The sequence below is a fragment of the Nannospalax galili genome, unplaced genomic scaffold (genome assembly GCF_000622305.1).
Source record: "Nannospalax galili isolate Female #2095 unplaced genomic scaffold, S.galili_v1.0 scaffold290, whole genome shotgun sequence".
Classification (NCBI taxonomy): Eukaryota; Metazoa; Chordata; class Mammalia; order Rodentia; family Spalacidae; genus Nannospalax; species Nannospalax galili.
In genome coordinates this window covers 6,820,786-6,839,391 of record NW_008331486.1, presented here as the reverse complement: position 1 = coordinate 6,839,391, position 18,606 = coordinate 6,820,786, and the positions used below count along the sequence as shown (strand labels likewise).

At 52.6% G+C, this 18,606-nt stretch overlaps 1 protein-coding gene across 1 annotated transcript in view; it reads left to right on the top strand.

Annotated features, from left to right (window-relative positions):
- Positions 1 to 18,306, top strand: part of Hmcn2 (hemicentin 2) — a 173,908-nt gene extending 155,602 nt beyond the window's left edge. Inside the window, exons 87-99 of the mRNA XM_017796457.1 lie at positions 2,653 to 2,922; positions 8,536 to 8,685; positions 10,026 to 10,163; positions 10,283 to 10,404; positions 10,606 to 10,843; positions 11,815 to 11,877; positions 12,000 to 12,122; positions 12,683 to 12,817; positions 13,422 to 13,550; positions 14,549 to 14,869; positions 15,494 to 15,613; positions 16,361 to 16,487; positions 17,308 to 18,306. Of these exons, the coding sequence (XP_017651946.1) occupies positions 2,653 to 2,922; positions 8,536 to 8,685; positions 10,026 to 10,163; positions 10,283 to 10,404; positions 10,606 to 10,843; positions 11,815 to 11,877; positions 12,000 to 12,122; positions 12,683 to 12,817; positions 13,422 to 13,550; positions 14,549 to 14,869; positions 15,494 to 15,613; positions 16,361 to 16,487; positions 17,308 to 17,653 (2,282 nt within the window). The 3' untranslated portion in view covers positions 17,654 to 18,306. The remainder of the gene's footprint in view (positions 1 to 2,652; positions 2,923 to 8,535; positions 8,686 to 10,025; positions 10,164 to 10,282; positions 10,405 to 10,605; positions 10,844 to 11,814; positions 11,878 to 11,999; positions 12,123 to 12,682; positions 12,818 to 13,421; positions 13,551 to 14,548; positions 14,870 to 15,493; positions 15,614 to 16,360; positions 16,488 to 17,307) is intronic.
- Positions 18,307 to 18,606: the final 300 nt, after the last annotated feature.

The window sequence follows — 18,606 nt, the reverse complement described above, 5'->3', positions numbered from 1 at the left end:
AAAAGACTAAAAAAAAAAAAAATGACAGGGGTCACTTCAATGCTCTTTCTTTCTTTCTTTCTTTCTTTCTTTCTTTCTTTTCTTTCTTCTTTCTAGAAGGGTCTCTCAAAACTCACTGTGTAGCCAAGGATGGCCTTAAACTGCTAATCCTCTTGTCCCGAAGCTGGATGTCCTGTTTGCATTTGCCTTTATTTACCTTGGTGTGTTGGCGTGTGCCAATGCACACACATATGTGCCACAGTGCAGGTGAGTCATAGGGAAGCTTCAGGTAGCAGTCCTCACCGTCCACCTTGTTTGAGGCAGTGTCTCTTGTTTGTCACTGCGTATGCCAAGCGAGCTGGCCCCCAACCTTCCAGTGAATTCCCTGTGTGTCCTATCACCCCACAGGAGCAGTGGAGTTGCGGGTTCATGTTACACATCCAGTGCTATGTGGATTCTGGGGATCTGAACTCAGGTCCTCATGCTTATAGGGCAAGTGCTTTATCCACTGAACCATCTCCCCAGTCCCTGACCTTTATTTAAATGGACTCCCAGTGCTGGGCCTGGCTCAACAGTGCAACGCTTGCCTGCTGTGTATGTGGCCGTGGGTTATATACCCAGTCCTATTTCTAGTCCCGCCACAAACTCAAAGAAGCTTTCATTGGAATCATGCCCCAAGTGCTAGTGTTCAGTTGCTTACACACACACTGACATCTGTCCACAGTGCAGAAATCTATGGCTTTGTTCTCATGGCTGTATGGTTCTCTGCTATGTGATTGTTTATATATTCCCCTGGGTTCCATTCCATTCTGGGTGAGGGGAGGGGGTTCGAGCAGCGTGGTTAGGAGAGCCTCCCACATGTCTTTGGGTGAACACACACCTACGTTTCTGTTCTAATGAGTCCCAAAACTGAGTCGTGAATTCACGCAGCACACACATGCTCAGCTTTTGGAGAACTGGCTATGTAGGTCTCCTACAGACAGAACTACCCTGGGAGTGCAGTGAGATCGGCCTAACAATGAGATTCAGAGGTTGGCTTAGAGTACCTTAGAGGCCCCTGAGGTTGCAGGCCTGAGAGGCAGGGTGAGGATTAGACAGACACAGGAAAAGGAGGCAGTAGGTGAGGCACTGGAGGACGGTAAGATGCAGCCTTGGACCAGGAAGGCCACAGTCCCCAGGGGTTGAAGAGGCAGAAGGTGTCCAGAGCCCCTAGGGGCGGCCTTGCAGGCCAGCGACACCTATTGTAGACGTCTGGCCTCTGCAACTGTGAGAGAATAAAGTCCAGCTGGGTGGCAGTTTGGTCCAGGCTGGAAGAAGCTTGCTCACTGGCAAAAGGTTTTCCACAACACCTCTGTAGACTTCCACCACAGCATGCAAGTTCTGGTAGTTCCCGTCCCCACCACACCAGGTAGTTCCTATCTGCTTCAATTTGGCCACCCTGACAGGATGCAGGAGTGGACAGGAGCCATCAGCCCATCTTACAGAGAACACAGAGGGTCAGGGAGCAACTCTGGAGAGCCACTCACAGTAAAAGACAGTGCCAGATCCATCTGGGGGGATGTCAAGCTCTGGTGGCTCTAGAAAGTGACACTTCTGCATGGTAAACAACCTAAATGTCCTGAGACTGTGACTTTGTATAGAATCACAGTGGAGCTAGGCAGTGGGATAATATTCAGCCCTAAAGATGAAGGTTGCACTGTGATCTGACCACAGAGTGAAAACTGCAGCATGTCGTGATGTGACCGTACCGTCACTCATTGCTCAGTGACACATTCTGAGAAGGGAGTTCTAAGGCAATCGCCTCATCGTGGGACTATCAGAGTGTGTTTATACATTCTAAGACGGCTGTAAGATCACTTGGCAATAGTCTTTGTGTATGTGTTTGTGCGGCGTATGTATGTGCAGGCGCACATGGATGTACATGTATGCAGAGAACAGAGGAGGATGTCATGTGGTCTTCTCTATAACTCTGCCTCGCCCCCTTGAGACAGAGTCTCTCAGTAAACCTGGAACTTGCAGTTTTTTGGTTGCTTTTTTATTTTTTAAATTGCATTTTTATTTATTTTGGTGTATGTGTATGTCTGTATGGGCATGTGTGTGCCATAGTACACATGTGGATTTCAGAGGAAAACTCTTGCTAGTTGGTTCTTTTCTTTCCCCACATGGGTCCCAGGGGTTGAATGCAAGTCATTAATCTTGGTGGCAGGCACACTGAAACGTCTTACCAGCCCAAGCTCACAGTTTTCAGCTGGCCCCAGCAATTCCCATCTCTGCTTCCCATACACAGGGATGGGGTTACAGGCGTGTGCAGCCACACCCAGCTTTTTTTTCTTCACATGAATACTGGGGATTCAAACTCAGGTCCTCACACTTGCACAGAAAGCACTCTTGCCCACTAAGCCATTCCCCAGCCTGTGGGGTGATATAATCTTGCGGGGTCACGGTCACATGTCACTCAACATGGAACAAGTGACACCTTGCACACACAACAGTGCTCTCATAGGAAAGGATGTCTGGAAAGCAGTGGAGGCCAGTAGCTGGGGGACAGGATTGTGTGTGACTCTCATGTTCTCCACCTCCATTTTTACTAACATGTCTAAATGAATAGGGATCCCCGGAATATACGAGGATGTTAATGACCTGATCCTAAAACCTTCCTGACATCTCCCGCAGGTGCCCCTATGTTCCAGGTGGAGCCTCACGACAAGACTGTGAGGTCCGGGGAGGATGTGGAGCTGCGGTGTCGGGCCACTGGAGAGCCAGCACCCACCATTGAGTGGCTACGGGCAGGTAGACCTCTACGGGCTGACCGGCGGCTCCGGACCCTGCCAGACGGGAGCCTATGGCTGGAGCGTGTGGAAGCTGGAGATGCTGGAGCTTATGAGTGTGTAGCTCACAACTTTCTGGGCTCTGCCACAGCCAAGGCGTCGCTGGCTGTGCGAGGTAAGGAATGTCCCTGCCCCGGTCTTTGGACTGAGACCACAGAGGGTCACTTGCACAGAAGGGTGTCTTATTTAGACGGGCCTAGCACACTCTCCTGCCAGCTTCCCAACCCTTTGCTTAGTAATGAGTGATCTAGCTGAGCACACTGCATAGGCCATCTGCTCTACCCTACTAACTAACGTCCAGGTGGGTAAACTGAGTCACGGAGGAACTAAACGTTTGCCTCTCACCTCAGCTAGGGAACCTGGCTGTTCTGGGTCATCTGGTATTGGCTTGTTTCTTCCATCCGGAATTCCCATAACCCCATGGAGTAGGCAGAATGAAATACAAGTGCCCGTGGTGCCCTTTGTGCTGTTACTGGCCCCTGCTGTGTGGGGATTCCTTAATCAGCACCCTTTTCCTGAGGGTCAGGCTAAACATTAACACTGAAAATTGCTGTCCTGAGAAACCACAGTAAAATGATTCAGACTTACAGAAAGGAAAGTCACAGAGTATTTCTGCATTCTCTGCCTCTGCACTAAATATCCCATGTGAGTGGCTTTGTAGCTCCTCTTCTTTCCATGGCAGACATCACCAATCTATCTCCATACAGGGTATCAGAATCTCTCTCCATAGAACCCTTCTGAAGCCCTGTCCATGGCAGACATCACCAATCTATCTCCATATAAAGTGTCAGAATCGCCATAGTGTCAATGTCTCCATAGAACCATGCCTTAGCAATCTCCATAGCAGACATCACCAATCTATTTTTACACACAATGTCAGAATCTCTCAATATAGAACCTTTCTCCAGTTCTGTCCATGGCAGACATCACCAATCTATCTCCACAGTGTCAAAATCTCTCTCCATAGATCCCTTCTCCAAACAGCCCTTCTTGAAAATTTGGAATTAGGGAGTTAGAGAGATGCCTCGGTAGATAAGAGCACTGGCTGCTCTTGCAGAGGACCCGGATTCAGTTCCCACAATCCACATAGCTGCTAACAACCATCTGTAACTCCAGTTCCAGGGGCTCCAACACCCTCTTCTGGCCTCCATAGTCACTTCATGCACATGGCATACTTATATACATTCAGGCAAAACACTTATACACACAAAATAAAAATAAATAAGATATGGGCATGATGGTGCACACCTTTAATTCCAGCACTCGAGAGGTGGAGGCAGGTCTATCTCTGTGAGATTGAAGCCAGCCTGGTCTACATAGTGAGTTCCAGGTCAGCTGAAGCTACAGGGAGTGCTTGTCTCAAAAGACAAAATAGGGGCTGGGGAGATAGCCTAGTGATTAAGAGCACTAGCTGCTCTTGCAGAGAACCCAGGTTCAGTTCCCAGCATCCACATGGCAGCTAACAACCATCTGTAAGTCCAGTTCCAGGGGATCCAATGCCCTCTTCTGACCTCCATGGGCACTGCATGACATGGGCGCATCTACCTACATGCAAGCAATACACTTATATACATAAAATAAAAATAATAAGTAAAATATTTTAAAAAGACAAAATAGACAAATAAAAATTTTTAAAAAGAAATTGAAATTGGGATTTGGCACTGGCCACCCAATGTGGGAGCCTTTCTGGCCCTGACTCCCTCATTTGTGAGCAGGGGCAGGTTGCCAGCAAATGTGCCCAGAAGGCTCAGTGGTTTTCACTCTCTGTTTCAGAGCCTGGTCCAGCTCTTTCTCTGGTGACAAACCCCCAGTTCAAAATATACAACTCTGGCACGATCTCTGTGTTAGTCCCCGGGGCAGACTTAACAAAGTCCTGCAGACTGGAACTTAAGCAACTGGCAATGTCTTGTGGTTCCGGAGGCTGAAAGTCCAAGATCAAAGCGGTTGGAAGGGCTGGTTCTATCTGAGACTGTGTGGGAGAATCTGCCCCATCTTCTGGTATCTTCTGGCTGTCTCTGGCATTCCTTGGCTGGTAGAAGCCTCACCCAGTCTCGGCCTTTATTATCACACAGAGATTTCCTTGTGTGTTTCTAATCTTTTTTATTAGGCTACCAGCATACTGGATCAGGGCTCACCATGATGACCTCATTTCTATGAGGTTTCTTCTGTAAAAATCTCACCTCTAAATGAGATCCCACCCTGAGGTCCTAGAGTTAAAACTTCAGCGTGAACATTAAGCATGATGATGCACAGCTTTAACCCAAGCACTTGGGAGACAGATCTCTGTGAGATGGACGCCAGCCTGTTCTACATAGTGAGTTTCAGGCCAGCTGGGGCTACAGGGACACCCTATCTCAAAAACAAACAAAAAACAGACAAACAAAAAACTTCAATGTAAGAATGGGGACAGAGGGGGCTGGAGAGATGGCTCAGCGGTTAAGAGCACTGACTGCTCTTGCAGAGGACCGGGGTTCAATTCCCGGCACCCACATGGCCACTACAAACCATCCTTAACTCCAGTTCCAGGGGAATCTGAAGCCCTCTTCTGACCTCCGTGGCATTGCATAACACGGGTGCACTCACATACATGCAGGCAATACACTCATACATATAAAAATAAAAATAATAAATATATTTTTTAAAAAAGAATGGGAACAGAGGGCTTAGAGCAATTCCTTATTTAATGGAAACTGATATTTTTTCTTCACACATGCTCATTCCAGAAAGACAAGATAATATAGATATCTAAATCTGAAAATGATTTTTCTTATAATTCAATTACCAGAAAGTACTTAAGTAATTCCTCCTCCTCCTCCTCCTCCTCCTCCTCCTCCTCCTCCTCCTCCTCATTATTATTATTTATGGTTATATGGGATGGGGTGTGTGTGTGTGTGTTTGTGTGTGTGTGCGTGCGTGCTGGTGGTGGGTAGAGGGCTCATGGCACAGTGTATGTGTAGAGGTCAGAGAACAGTTTTGTAAAGTCAGCTCTCTCCTTCAAGTTTAAGTAATTCTTGTGAGTTTAGTTCCGTTGTTTTCGGCTCGGTTTCATTCTGTCTTGCCTTGTTTTGCGACAATCTCACTCTGTAGCCAGGTTGGTCTAGAACTCATGGCAATCCTGCTCCAGCCTCCCCAGTGCTGGGCTTACAGGCGAGAGCCACCATGCCTGGCTCCAATTTTATTTTCTTGGAATGTAAAAATGATACACCCTTTCTTTTTATAAGAGGTCAAATTTACAAGCTGTCTTTCAAACGCCACTTTTTCTTATCTGTCTTGACAACATCCCATGATGAGCTGCCTGGCGACATATCTTTGGGGCTTCATTTCAATGCATGGGATGTTTCCTCTCACTCTTCTGGGCTGTGATGGATAAGCAACAGCTTCTTTTTCCAGCCTCCTTCTCACGTCCACAAAGTAGACACACTATGTAATGGACTCAGTATTTCCCTAGGACAAGTTCCTTCAAGAAGTTTTGCTATGGGGGCTACAGAGATGACTCAGCAGTTAAAAGCACTGGCTGCTCTTGCAGAGGACCCAGGTTCGATTCCCAGCACCCACAGGGCAGCTAACAACTGTCCATAGCTCCAGTTCCAAGAGATCCAATGCCCTCTTCGGTCCTCCGAGGGCACTGTATGACATGGGTGCACTTACATACATGCAGGTATAACACTCATACACATAAAATAAAGATTAAAAACTTTTTTAAAAAAGAAGTTTTGCTCTGTAAAAGAATTTCGAAGTTCTTTTGCTTGGCTTGTTTTTATTTAGGGTTTATTTATTTATTTATTTTGGTTGTGTGTAGCGTATGTGTATGTTTGTGTATATACAGATACATACACGTGTGTGCATGAGTAGGTGAAGGAACATAAGCTTGTATCAGGTATCTTCCTTGATTGCTTATTTTTTAAAATATTTTAATCATTCTTATTTTATATGTATGAGTGTATTGTCTACATCTATGTAAGTGCACCCATGTCATGCAGTCCCTGCGGGGATCAGAAGAGGGCGTTGGATTTCCTGGAACTGGAGTTATGGACAGTTGCTAGCCACCATGTGGGTGCTGGGACTTGAACCCAGGTCCTCTGCAAAAGCAGCCAGTGCTCTTAACTGCTGAGCCATCTCTCCAGCCCCTATTGCTTACTTTTTGAGACAAGGTCTTTCATTGAACCCAGAGCTCACAGATTGCCTAGGCTGTATCGCCAGCAAACTCTGGGAATCCACCTGTCTTTGCCCCCTGTAGTACTAGGGTTAAAGACATGCACCACCACGCCCAGCTTTTATGTAAATGCTGGGGATCTGAACACGGGTCCTCATGCTTGCGCAGCGGGCATTCTACCTGCTGAGCCATCTCCCCAACCCCCGTTTTGGGTTTTATTTGGTTTTGTAGCACTGGGGATAGAACCCAGGACCTTGCATATGCTAGGCAAGTGTTCTGTCCCTGAGCTCTGCCCCCCGCTGGAGTTCAAGGTTTTTGCAGCCCCAGACTTCAAATCTATCTCTCCTCTCTGCCACCTTCATTCCTCCCTCCCTGTTAGCCTGACTGTGGGGTTCAAGAGGCTATTGAGCAGTTTACAGTGGTCTGCCATCCAAGGCTCTGAGTTCCTGTTGTCTCCGGACCTCTTGGTCATGCTCCTGCCTCTCTCCTCGCAGCTACCAGCTCCCTCCCCATCCCCTGATGCAAAGCAGATACGGATGAAAAACATCCCAGATGGGCATCAAATCTCATCAAACCCCAGCCGAGTGCTGCACTTCCTCAAACCCAGCATTGGCCAGCCCCGATGGCCCATTCAGGATCCTGGCTGTGGAATGCTCTGTTTTTTATATTTCTGACAGGTCATTGGCAATTCATTTTTAATTTCCCCTGAGAGCTGGTGACGGGAAAACCAGGCTCCCTCTGTCTTGTGCCCCCTGGATGCCATCTGTCCAAAGCAGGCGGCTGGCTCATTAGGCAGAGGAAGAAGAGGCCCCCTGGGCCTGTGAGGTCCATTGAATTCGTGCAAGAGAGCGTCTGCTCCGACTGCCTGGCGGCCACTGGGCAACCAGCCCAGCCCGGCCAGGCCAGCTGCAGGCCACTGGAGCCAGGGCTACTGGTGGAATGAGGATGCTTGAGTGACGTCACTCAGTTCTTGGCATGGTGCCCTGCCCCTCATCAAGCCAGCCCCTGGCATCACAGCTCCCTAGGCCAACAGGTCCTCTGTGTGTCTATGGACCCACCTCCTAATTTTATAGACAAACCAACTCGGTGTGGCGTAAAGACCTGACTTACCCAGCTATGTGTGTGTGTGTGTGTGTGTGTGTGTGTATGTGTGTGTGTGTACACGTACGTACATACACATGCATGCGTTTGTATGTGTATATGGATGCTAGAAAACAGCCTCATCTGGTCCTCCACAAGCTGTCTACCTTGTTTTTGAGACAGAGTCTATCACTGGATCTGGTGCTCACCTGCTGGGCTAGACCGGCTACTTAGTAAACCTCAATGATCCATCAGTCTCTGCCTCCCCAGTGTCAGGATTACAAGCATGTGTCACCATGTCCAACATTTTGATGTAGGGTTCTGGGCATAAAACTCAGTATGCAAACACTTTCTGACCAAACCACCTCCCCAGCCTCATGAATCTCTTTTACTTTGGAGCCAGGATCCCCATGCACTGAGTCTATCACCCATTAGCTGTTTGTTCTTGGACAATTACTTTACCTCTGTCACTATTGTTTATTTCCTGCTTCCCAGGGGAGCCCTGGGGGAGCCTGGGTAGCATGACAGGGGTAATCAATGGCCAGGAATTTGGCATGGCTAGCCTCAACACCAGTGTGCAACAAGAGGACAGTTCTGGGGTCACCACCATCCGGAGCACCATCAGCCACGTCCCAGCAAGTTTAGGTAAGTGGGGCCCCCAACCCACAGGAATCCCAGGACCCATGCTGGACCCACAGGATGGCAAAAGCTGTTTGTTTCAAGACTTGCTCAGAACCTGATACCCAGAGATGGGTTTTTTTGCCTCTGAAAGCTGAGTCTCTCCCTTGCTCAAAGCCCCTCCTCACACCCCAACCCCTACCACGCTCATCAAACAAAGTCACTGTGTTTGACATCAGAGAGAGAGAGAGAGTGAAGTGAGCGATGGGTGATATCACTCACTGATATGGGAAGGCTGTGTCCATTGAGGCTGATGGGAAAGTGAAGAATCTCCACAAATGATGGAGGGGACATATGGGAGGAAAGGTGCAGAAAAAATGAGCTAAAGAAGGGGAAGTGTCCATCTGCTCACAGATTTGGGAAGCAGGGCGCCCTGAGCAGAGAACGTGTGACCCACAGACTATCACCACAAACCTGCCCAGGGGACCCTCATCCCCTCCCAGGGACCCCGTGTAGGGAAAGGGCCACTGTGACAAGGGACTTTGTGAGATCCCAGTGGGGGTCAGGGGACTTTGTCTGATCCCAGTGGGCGTCAGGGGACTTTGTGTGATCCCAGTGGGGGTCAGGGGACTTTGTGTGATCCCAGTGGGGGTCAGGGGACTTTGTGTGATCCCAGTGGGCATCAGGGGACTTTGGCCTAGAGTCACTGTCAGCAGAGAACAAAGGAAGCAAGCTGCTGCTTGGGTGTGGTTAGGGAGAAATCCCTGGACTCAGGCCAGGTGAGAGGTGGTTAGTAGAGACAGAAGTGCAGTTGGGAAGATTCCGCCCATCCCCAGGGGACCCAGCTTCCTCCCATCACCTGCTGTGTTTGTTCCTGACCCCCAGCAAATCCAGAGTGGGCAGTGCTTCCCTGGGTCCAAGGGGTCCAAACATCATGTGAGGGTCTAAGAATCCACACCCAGGGCAGTCAGTGACTCCAGAATACTCCTTTCTGTCTTGGACGCTATCTAGAAGTTGTGTGCAATTTAGAAAACATGGTTGGTCTTCAACACATTGTAGTAACAGGAGCCATGGTGACAAGCAGCCCTCGATCTGTGTTTGCTGAACCTAGTTAAGCACCAACAAGTGCCACGCATGTCTTTGTATACACTTATTTTGTTTTCACAATTGCTCCATGAAGTATATGTTTGACTTTGCCATCTCCCAGGTTCTAGTTAAATAAATGGCACAAGTAGTCATAAGACCTAGTCACAAGAAGGAGGGAAAAAGACTGGAGCTATGGGGAGCCACGGAGGATTCTTGAGCAGGGGAGTTACCACTCTGAGGCTTCAGTTCTAACCTGGCCTCTGTATTCTGCCCTATCCCAGGGCCTCTGATGCGGGTGCTCGTGGTCACCATTGCCCCCATTTACTGGGCTCTGGCTGGAGAAAGTGGGGAAGCCCTGAATGGCTACTCCCTGACTGGAGGCAGTTTCCAGCAGGAGTCACACATGGAGTTTTCTACAGGTAATCAGGGTCTCCCCCTCACCACCACAAGCTGACTGGCGGGAGGGGGAGCAGGGTCTGAGGCCTGAGCCCAGGACCTCTCCTGAGATAACTAAAGGCTGGTTGGGGATGGATTGCAGGAGAACTGCTCACAATGACCCAGGTGGCTCGAGGCCTGGATCCTGACGGGCTCCTGCTCCTTGACGTGATGATCAATGGTGTGATCCCCGAGAGCCTTGCTGACGAAGATCTGCAAGTGGGGGTATGGCTGAGCCCCAGCTGGGAGTGGTGACAGTTAAGGGGGTGTCCCGTCCCACCTGCCCCAGCACACAGCACATGTCTGCCTGGCAGACGAAGCAGTAGAGGCTTACCCAGGTCTTCCTATGGCATCCCAGACCCTGGAGTTCTACCTCCCGGCTGCTCAGGACTGGAACCCCAGACCCACGCCTCCCTCTCCCCTCAGGACTTTGAGGAGCGCTACGTGCAGACAGGGCCTGGCCAGCTGTTCGTGGGCTCCACACAGCGCTTCCTCCACGACAGCCTCCCAGCCTCACTGCGCTGCAACCACAGTATCCACTATGATGAGACCCGGGGCCCCCAGCCCCAGCTGGTGCAGCACCTGAGGGCGTCGGCTATCAGCTCGGCCTTCGACCCTGAGGCAGAGGCCCTGCGCTTCCAGCTCACCACTGCCCTGCAAGCTGGTGAGGCCCTGTCCATTGTCCCCACACCCACTTCTCCAAGCAAGACTTACCAGGGCCCCAAATGTACTAGGCATTGGCTGAGGACAGGGGTATGAGGCAACTCACCTCCCCTCGGCCCCTGCCACCCAGCCCCAGGAGGGACACAGCTCCTTGGATCACTCTCGCTCAGACCTCTGGACCCTTGAGTTCTGGAGCTTTCCCTAGGCCCAAGATGGAGTCCACACTCAAAGACTAGGCCGCGGGCCACACTCTTCCCCCAATCCTTGCTGATCCACCTGAGAGCATGCTGAGTAATCACAAACAAGATATTCTAAAAATCTACCTTGGCATTGTTTGAAGTCCCAAGGGTTTAACATTGAACAGGAGGTGGCGGGATGATTAGCATGACTGAAAAGCCAAGAACACCCCGGTTCAGACACTACCACCTTCCAGCTGTGGATCCCAGGGTTACCCCCTAGTATATCTTGAGCCTCGTGTTTCCATCTGTGCAGAGGCTCTGCCCTGAAAACCCCAGCTGGCCTTACCGAGGGTGGCTGTCCCTGCAGTTGCTTAGGTGAACGGGGTCCTTTGTCTCTGGCTGGCTGTGGAAGGCTGTAGAAGGCTGTGGTAGCCCTCTGTCCACCCATGTGCATGGCCACTGCATTCTCCTGAGCACAGTCCTGTACACTTGTCCTCCTGCTCTCTACTTTTCTCTAATTGTCTCTGCTGGGTCTGCCTGACTCTCTGCCTAGCCCTCATCCCCCATTCCTGAGAACCCCCGGGCACATCTACATGACCAGGCATGTGCCACAGCCACCACCTCTGACAAGCTTGGGTCAGAAGCCACTTACAGGCTGTTACTACTATTCTGGTTCAAGACTTGGGCTGAGCTCCCAGCCAGGGGCTTCTGTTTGTAGCAGCCCAAGGAGACAGTCTAAGACGGCCTGGGGAGTGGGTGCCGTGTCCTCAGGAATGTCCCCTTTGCGTTGCAGAAGCAAATGAGGTCGGCTGTCCTGAGGGCTTTGAGCTGGACACCCAGGGAACATTTTGTGTAGGTGAGCACTTCCCAGGCCCCGGCATGGACAAAGTTGACCTCTCCATCTGGTATGCACGGCCTGCCCCAGCTGGCTGGCAGGAGAGCCTGTGAACACAGACCACCCCATCTCTCCCCACCTAGACAGGGACGAGTGCTCCAGCGGCCCCAGCCCCTGCTCCCACTCCTGCCGCAATGCTCCTGGTCACTTCTTATGCTCCTGCCCTGCTGGCTTCGCCCTGGCGTGGGATGACAGGAACTGCAGAGGTGAGCGACCCCAGAGGAGGTGCTGCTGGTACCTGGCCCAGGTGTACCCCCAGGGCCAGGACCCCAAAGGGAAGCATGCTCGCCCTCCACCCCGCCCCCCCCATAGAAGATAGCCTCCTCTGGAAGATATTGATGCCAGCCTGGAGTTTCCAATGCTCTGTTCCCACAAGGTCCCGTCCTCTATGAGGACCATACATAAGAAAGGCTTGGGTGGTAGGGTAGGGGGGATCCCCAGAGACATATTTATGGTCCCCATGTAACTCATGACACTCATGCCCTGGGAGGTCTCCCTACACCCAGCTGAGTGAAGGGGCTGTCAAGTGAGATGATACCTCTGAGCAGTGGTTGAGTGACAGATCTGACAGATCTTTACCCTTCGCTCCCAGTAGTCGGGCCCAGCTTTCTAGCCGGGTCCAAGGAGACATAGTCCACAGCTTGTGTTGGAAGCTACAGGCTAAGGGGGCCTCTGTGCCAGAGTCCTGGATTGTGTAGGTGGACTGGGCCAAAGCCAGGGTTAGTGAGCAGGCGTTCAATCAGCCCCCTGTCTGGTCTGCCCCCAGATGTGGATGAGTGTGTGGGGGACACCCACCTCTGCCAGGAGGGGCAACGCTGTGTAAACCTGCTGGGATCCTACAACTGTCTCCCTGACTGTGGGCCTGGCTTCCGGGTGGCTGCTGATGGGACTGGCTGTGAAGGTGACAGGAGCGGAGGGTGGGGTCTGACCTCACTCCCAAGAATCCAGACTGTTCCAGGATTCAGCTGATAGACAGCCATGTCACTGGGATTCCAGACTTTAAGGGCATCCAGAATTCTCTGGTCAGAAAAAGGGCAGTGGACTGGGACAGAAGCCCAGAACTGAGCCCCCAAGGTCTAAGTCCTAGCCTAGTCCTGCTTACGGCAGCTCGAGTAGCTTTAACAAGTGCCTTTTTCTTTCACCATGTGAGTGGTGGGAACTGAACCTGGGTCCTCTGCAAGAGCAGCCGGTGCTTTTAACTGCTGAACCATCTCTCTAGCCCTTAACCCCATACATGTGAGGAACATGAGGCTCAGAGAGGGAGGGGTGCTTGCCTAGAATACCTCAGAGCTCAGATGGAACCCGGGACCCTTTCCTTCCTTTGGAGCCTGGATCCCGTTGACCTCCAGTCTTCTGTCTTTGGGGACGGTGTACAAGTACCAACATGCAGCCTGGTGCATTCAGAAAAAGGGACAGGGGAGAGGGGTAGGGCATAGCCTTAGGCAAGGGCTCTGGGCCAAACCACATCTGTGAGCACACCCATAACCACATCCCTGTCTCCTCAGATGTGGATGAATGTCTGGAGCAGTTGGATGAGTGTCATTACAACCAGGTCTGTGAGAACACCCCAGGGGGTCACCACTGCAGCTGCCCCAGAGGGTACCACCTCCAGGGCCCTGGCCTGCCCTGCCTAGGTAAGGGGACAGGCAGCCCCTCACTGGGGCTTGGGGCACAACTCTGGTGATGGTCTGGTGAGTCCTGAGAACGATGGAACAGCAGGCAGAGGCAAAGGCCTGTGTCCCGGGGCCCGTATCCCAGGCACTCTTGTGGAGGCCAGGAAGGGTGGGAGGATGGAGACCAGGGCTGGGCCTCAGAGGTGTGGGAGTAGAATGGACTGACTGTCACCAAGGGCTATGGAGCTAGAAGCTCTCTCTAGAGTCTGAGGTGGTGCTCAGACCTGGGGCTGGAGGGAACCCTGGTGGAGGAGGCCTCAGCAGGCTGAGTTGTAGGCAACCCCTGTGTGGTATATATGACACTGGATTCTGAGAAGGTGCAAGCAAGAAGCAGCCGAAGCCAGGCATGGAGGGACATGCCTGTCATCCCAGTGCTTAGGAGGCAGGAGGATCATGAGTTTAAGGGCAGTATGAACTACACAGCAAGGTGGCCTGCACTCCTCAAAAAATGAGGGGGCACCGGGGCTGGAGCACTGGCTGCTCTTGCAGAAGACCCAGGTTCGATTCCCAGCACCCACACTGCAGCTAACAATCATCTGTACCTCCAGTTCCAGGGGCCCTGACATTCTCTTCTGACCTCCGAGGGCACTGCATGACATGGGTGCACTTACATACATGTAGGCAATACACTCAAACATGTAAAATAAAAATAATAAATAAGGGGCTGGAGAGATGGCTCAGTGGTTAAGAGCACAGGCTGCTCTTGCAGAGGATCTGAGTTCAATTCTCAGCACCCAAAATGGTGGTTAAAAATCATCTGCAACTCCAGTTCCAGGGGATCTGATGCCCTCTTCTGACATCCACAGGCATTGCATGGCACATGTGCACTTACATACATGTAGGCAATACACTCACACCCATAAAATTAAAGACAAATAATAATAATAAATAATAAATAAATAGAAATGAGGGGGCAGGTGAACACCTGAGACTATGGAGCTCTGTGCCTCCCTCCACAGACATCAACGAGTGCCTAGAGCTACCCACGCCCTGTGTCTACCAGTGCCACAACCTCCGAGGGGGCTACCGCTGCCTGTGCCCACCAGGCCAGACCCTCCTGCGGGATGGCAGGACCTGCACCCCCCTGGAACAAAGCAGACAAAACATTACCACCGTCAGCCACTGGGGCCACTTTGTGCCCTGGTTGCGTCCCTGGATACCCAGGCCTGGTGGCTCTTACCATGCCTGGGTCTCCCTCCGGTCTGGTTCTGGAGGCCAGAACAATGTGGGCCGGGCTTGGTGCCCACCTGGCTTCATTAGGCAGAATGGCGAATGTACAGGTAAGGTGGGCTCCTCGGAGCTGGGCAAGTTCAGAAACTCAGAGCCGGCAGGCAAAGTGGGGTGAGCAGGTGAAACTGTTAAGTGTGAATGGCTCAGAGCTGTGGCTATACTGTTGGGCCAGTGGCTTCCCAGAGGGCCGTTGGAGTAGTTTGACTTCAGGACACTTTGTCTAGAGAGAGGACCAAGGAAACCACTGAATGAAAAAGAATGTTCCAGTTAGACCTGAGGCTGTGAAGGGACTGTTGGGAACAAAGGGTGGAACAGAGGGTGGAGGTCCATAGCCCTCTGGGCCCAGCGGAGGCTGAGCTGGTGGCACATAGGGTCCAAGTGCCCAAGTGACTTTGCCCACGACAGGAGTCTGTGGGTAAAGTGGCCTCCCTTGCCTTGGTGATGGGGGACTGGGTGGGGCCTCCACTCTTCACCAGTCCAGGGACTCCTACAGTTGGGTTGGGTGGGTCAGGCAAGGGAGTGGCTGCCTGGGGCAGGGAGATTCCCTGGTCTGCCCCAGAACACATGGCCTCCTGGCAACATGACTCAGAGTCTGTCTGTCTCCATTCTGACATGCCCCCCACCCCTCCCCCCTGAATCCTCCCACCCCCACCCCCCTCTGGGGCCTGGACCAGACCTTGACGAGTGCCGAATGAGGAGCCTGTGCCAGCATGCCTGCCGCAATACAGAGGGCAGCTACCACTGCCTCTGCCCCAGTGGCTACCGCCTCCTCCCCAGTGGGAAAAACTGCCAAGGTGAGCCGGGCTGCTCTCCAGACACAGCAGTAGGTCGCACCCTCTGCCTTTGCCAGCCCCTTCTGGACTGATGAGAGGGTGGGGAGTTGGGAGACTAGCGAGGGGTTCTATACACAGCCAAGCTCAGTCTGTATCCTGCCAAGGGGCTTGGGGTCATCATGAGGGTCAACCTCAGCTCTGCTGTGTGTCCCCTGGGCAACTCACTTCACCTCTCTGAACCTCAACCTGGTAAAACAGGGCTCAAGGAACACTTATTCAGATGGCTGGGATGAGAGAGGAGGAAGGTGGTACCACTGCTGTCCTCTAAAGTTTCCCCATCTGGGACATAACCTTCCAAGGTGCATGGGGACCTGGGGCTGGTCCGGCTGCTTCCGCAGCCCATAAAAGGAGAGCCTGCCTCTTCACCCTGGCTCCCTGTCATGGCAGTCAGTGGAAGAATGAGGCATCCACTGATGGAGACATAGGGGGAGCGCTTCGTCTATGGGCACCTGTGGCTGAAGGAGGAGGGGCGGCCAGCGCCAGTACAGCCTCTCTCTAGGTGGGAGATCCAGATTGATACCAGGAAGCCCCTACCGGCCACGCCCTCATAGACAATGGCGTCCAGGGAGTTGGAGCCAGGAGAGCAAGGGTTGAACAGGCGCCGCCTCTATAAGCGGCTCTTTTGCTCTGCGGGCCTCCACACCACCTCTGGTTCCGCTCTCCTATGTTCTTTGTCTTCTCATCTCCCACCCCCGCCCCCCAACCCAGACATCAACGAGTGTGAGGAAGATGGTATCGAGTGTGAGCCTGGCCAAATGTGCTTCAATACCCGCGGCAGCTACCGCTGTGTGGACACACCCTGTCCTGCTGCCTACAGGCAGGGCTCCAGTCCCGGGTAAGGGACCAGTTGGCGTCAGCTGGGGCATAAGGTGGGGGACGCATGATCATAGGGCTTCCTCCCCGGCTGTCCTATGCCTGCACCCCTACCTCCAGGAAGGCCTTCCAGGGCCAAGGAAGACCTCTTTGCCAGAAATCCTGGCTCAGGGCAATGCACTAGCAGGCCCAGAATACCTGCAGTCAGGCAGAGGCAAGCTTCTCTCCAAGTACTCCCTGCACGGAGTGCTCTCCGGGGCGGAAAATGCCCCCCAACCCCTGCCTTGTGCAAACACAACCCCAGCTATGGAAAAAGCCACGTAAACCAGAGAAACCCCCAAAGCCCAGGATTCCGGCCACTCCATTCATGAAGAGGCACCAAGACCTGAGGACCTTGGGTCAAGGGCTTGTGAGCACATGGGGAAGTTTTCCTGGGGCAATCGATGTGCCCTGGACCTTACAAATGGGGAGATAAGGCTGGCAGTGGAGGTGGGAACTCTGGCAAGGGTGAACACACATAATCTTTGAGCCCCCACCATCCCTGCAAATCCAGACCCGTGACTCAGTTAGCAGGCTCCTCTGCTCCAGGCACCTCTGAGTGGACCTGAGGGGCTCCAGGTTTTATTGCCTCCCTGTGTCTGCTGAGCTGCCCTGAAGTTTGGACATCGAAGTCCGCTGGGAGTACAAGGAGAGCCGGCCTTTATCTGGCTTCTCTGGGCCTCAGTCAGCTGATCTGTGCAATGGGCAAACAGTGGCATGTACAGAAACGGGGTGCATGGGGACAGGCTGGGGGTGTGCTGCGCGGGATGGCAACCCAATGGGTGTGTCTGTGCGGCCCGCAGGACTTGCTTTCGCCGCTGCTCCCAGGACTGCAGCGCCAGCGGCCCATCTACGCTTCAGTACCGCCTGCTGCCGCTGCCCCTGGGCGTGCGCGCCCACCACGACGTGGCACGCCTGGCCGCCTTCTCCGAGGCCGGGGTCCCCAACAACAGCACCGAGCTCAGTGTGCTGGAGCCCGACCCCCGCAGCCCGTTTGCTCTGCGCCAGCTGCGCGCCGGCCACGGTGCCATCTACACCCGCCGCACGCTCACCCGCGCCGGGCTCTACCGCCTGACCGTGCGCGCAGCAGCGCCGCGCCACCAGAGCCTCTACGTCCTGCTCATCGCTGTGTCTCCCTACCCCTACTGAGCCGGGCAAGGCCACCAGGCTGCAGCTCCATCGTGACCTTCCGGGGCGGAACAGGGCGACCCTGGCCCACGACACCTGCGGTGACAAGTGGACGTCCTCTTCTCCTGCCCCTTGCGTCAGCGAGACCTTCTGTAAACACCGCTGTGCGCAGGGCCTTGACCTCAGGACAGTGGGTGCTGCCCCTTGTTAGCAAAGCTGGCCGACGGGCCTGAATCCTGGTCTGCTCCAAATCTCAGCGGGGAGCTGGGCCAGGTCTCAGGGGTCCAGGACTCCAGGGAGGACAGAGCCCTCCAGGGTGGGGGTGGAACTGGCAGTCACTGTCCACACCGGGCATGTGGCCCGGATCAGGGACTGTGTATAATATAAAAACAATTATGGTTTTTTTTTTTTTACTGACCTGATTTTTCGTTCAGTTATTTTAGCTTGCAAAGGAGGGGCCTGGGAGAGCCCTGACCAGTCTGTGCTGTGATTTTAGAGTCACTGTGTCAAGCAGACCCTGATGCTAAGAAGTCATAAGGTTTCCCTCAGGTTGGCTATTTGCTGCCAAATAGGACTACTGAACAGGGCCTCCCTTCTCCCATAGAGCTGAGGGAGAATTAGTGAAAATTAAAGGTTCTTAGACAGCAATACATGGTTGCAAAAAAAAAAAAAAATCTTACTTTAATGCTCAAGAATAAATTTTAATTCCCAGGTGTGGTGGTGCACGTGGGTCGTCCCAGGTCCTGGGGAGGTGGAGGCAATGGAATCAAGAGTTCAGGACCAGGACAGGAGACATGGCTTAGCTGTCAAGAGCCCTGGCTACTTTTGTGGGGAACCCAGATTGGTTCCCAGCATTCACCTGTTCAGTAAACTCCAATTCCAGGGGATCCAGTGCCCTCTTCTGGTCTCTAAGGCCACTGCATGCATATGGTACACATACATGCAGGCAAAACATAGAATAAAAATAATTTAAA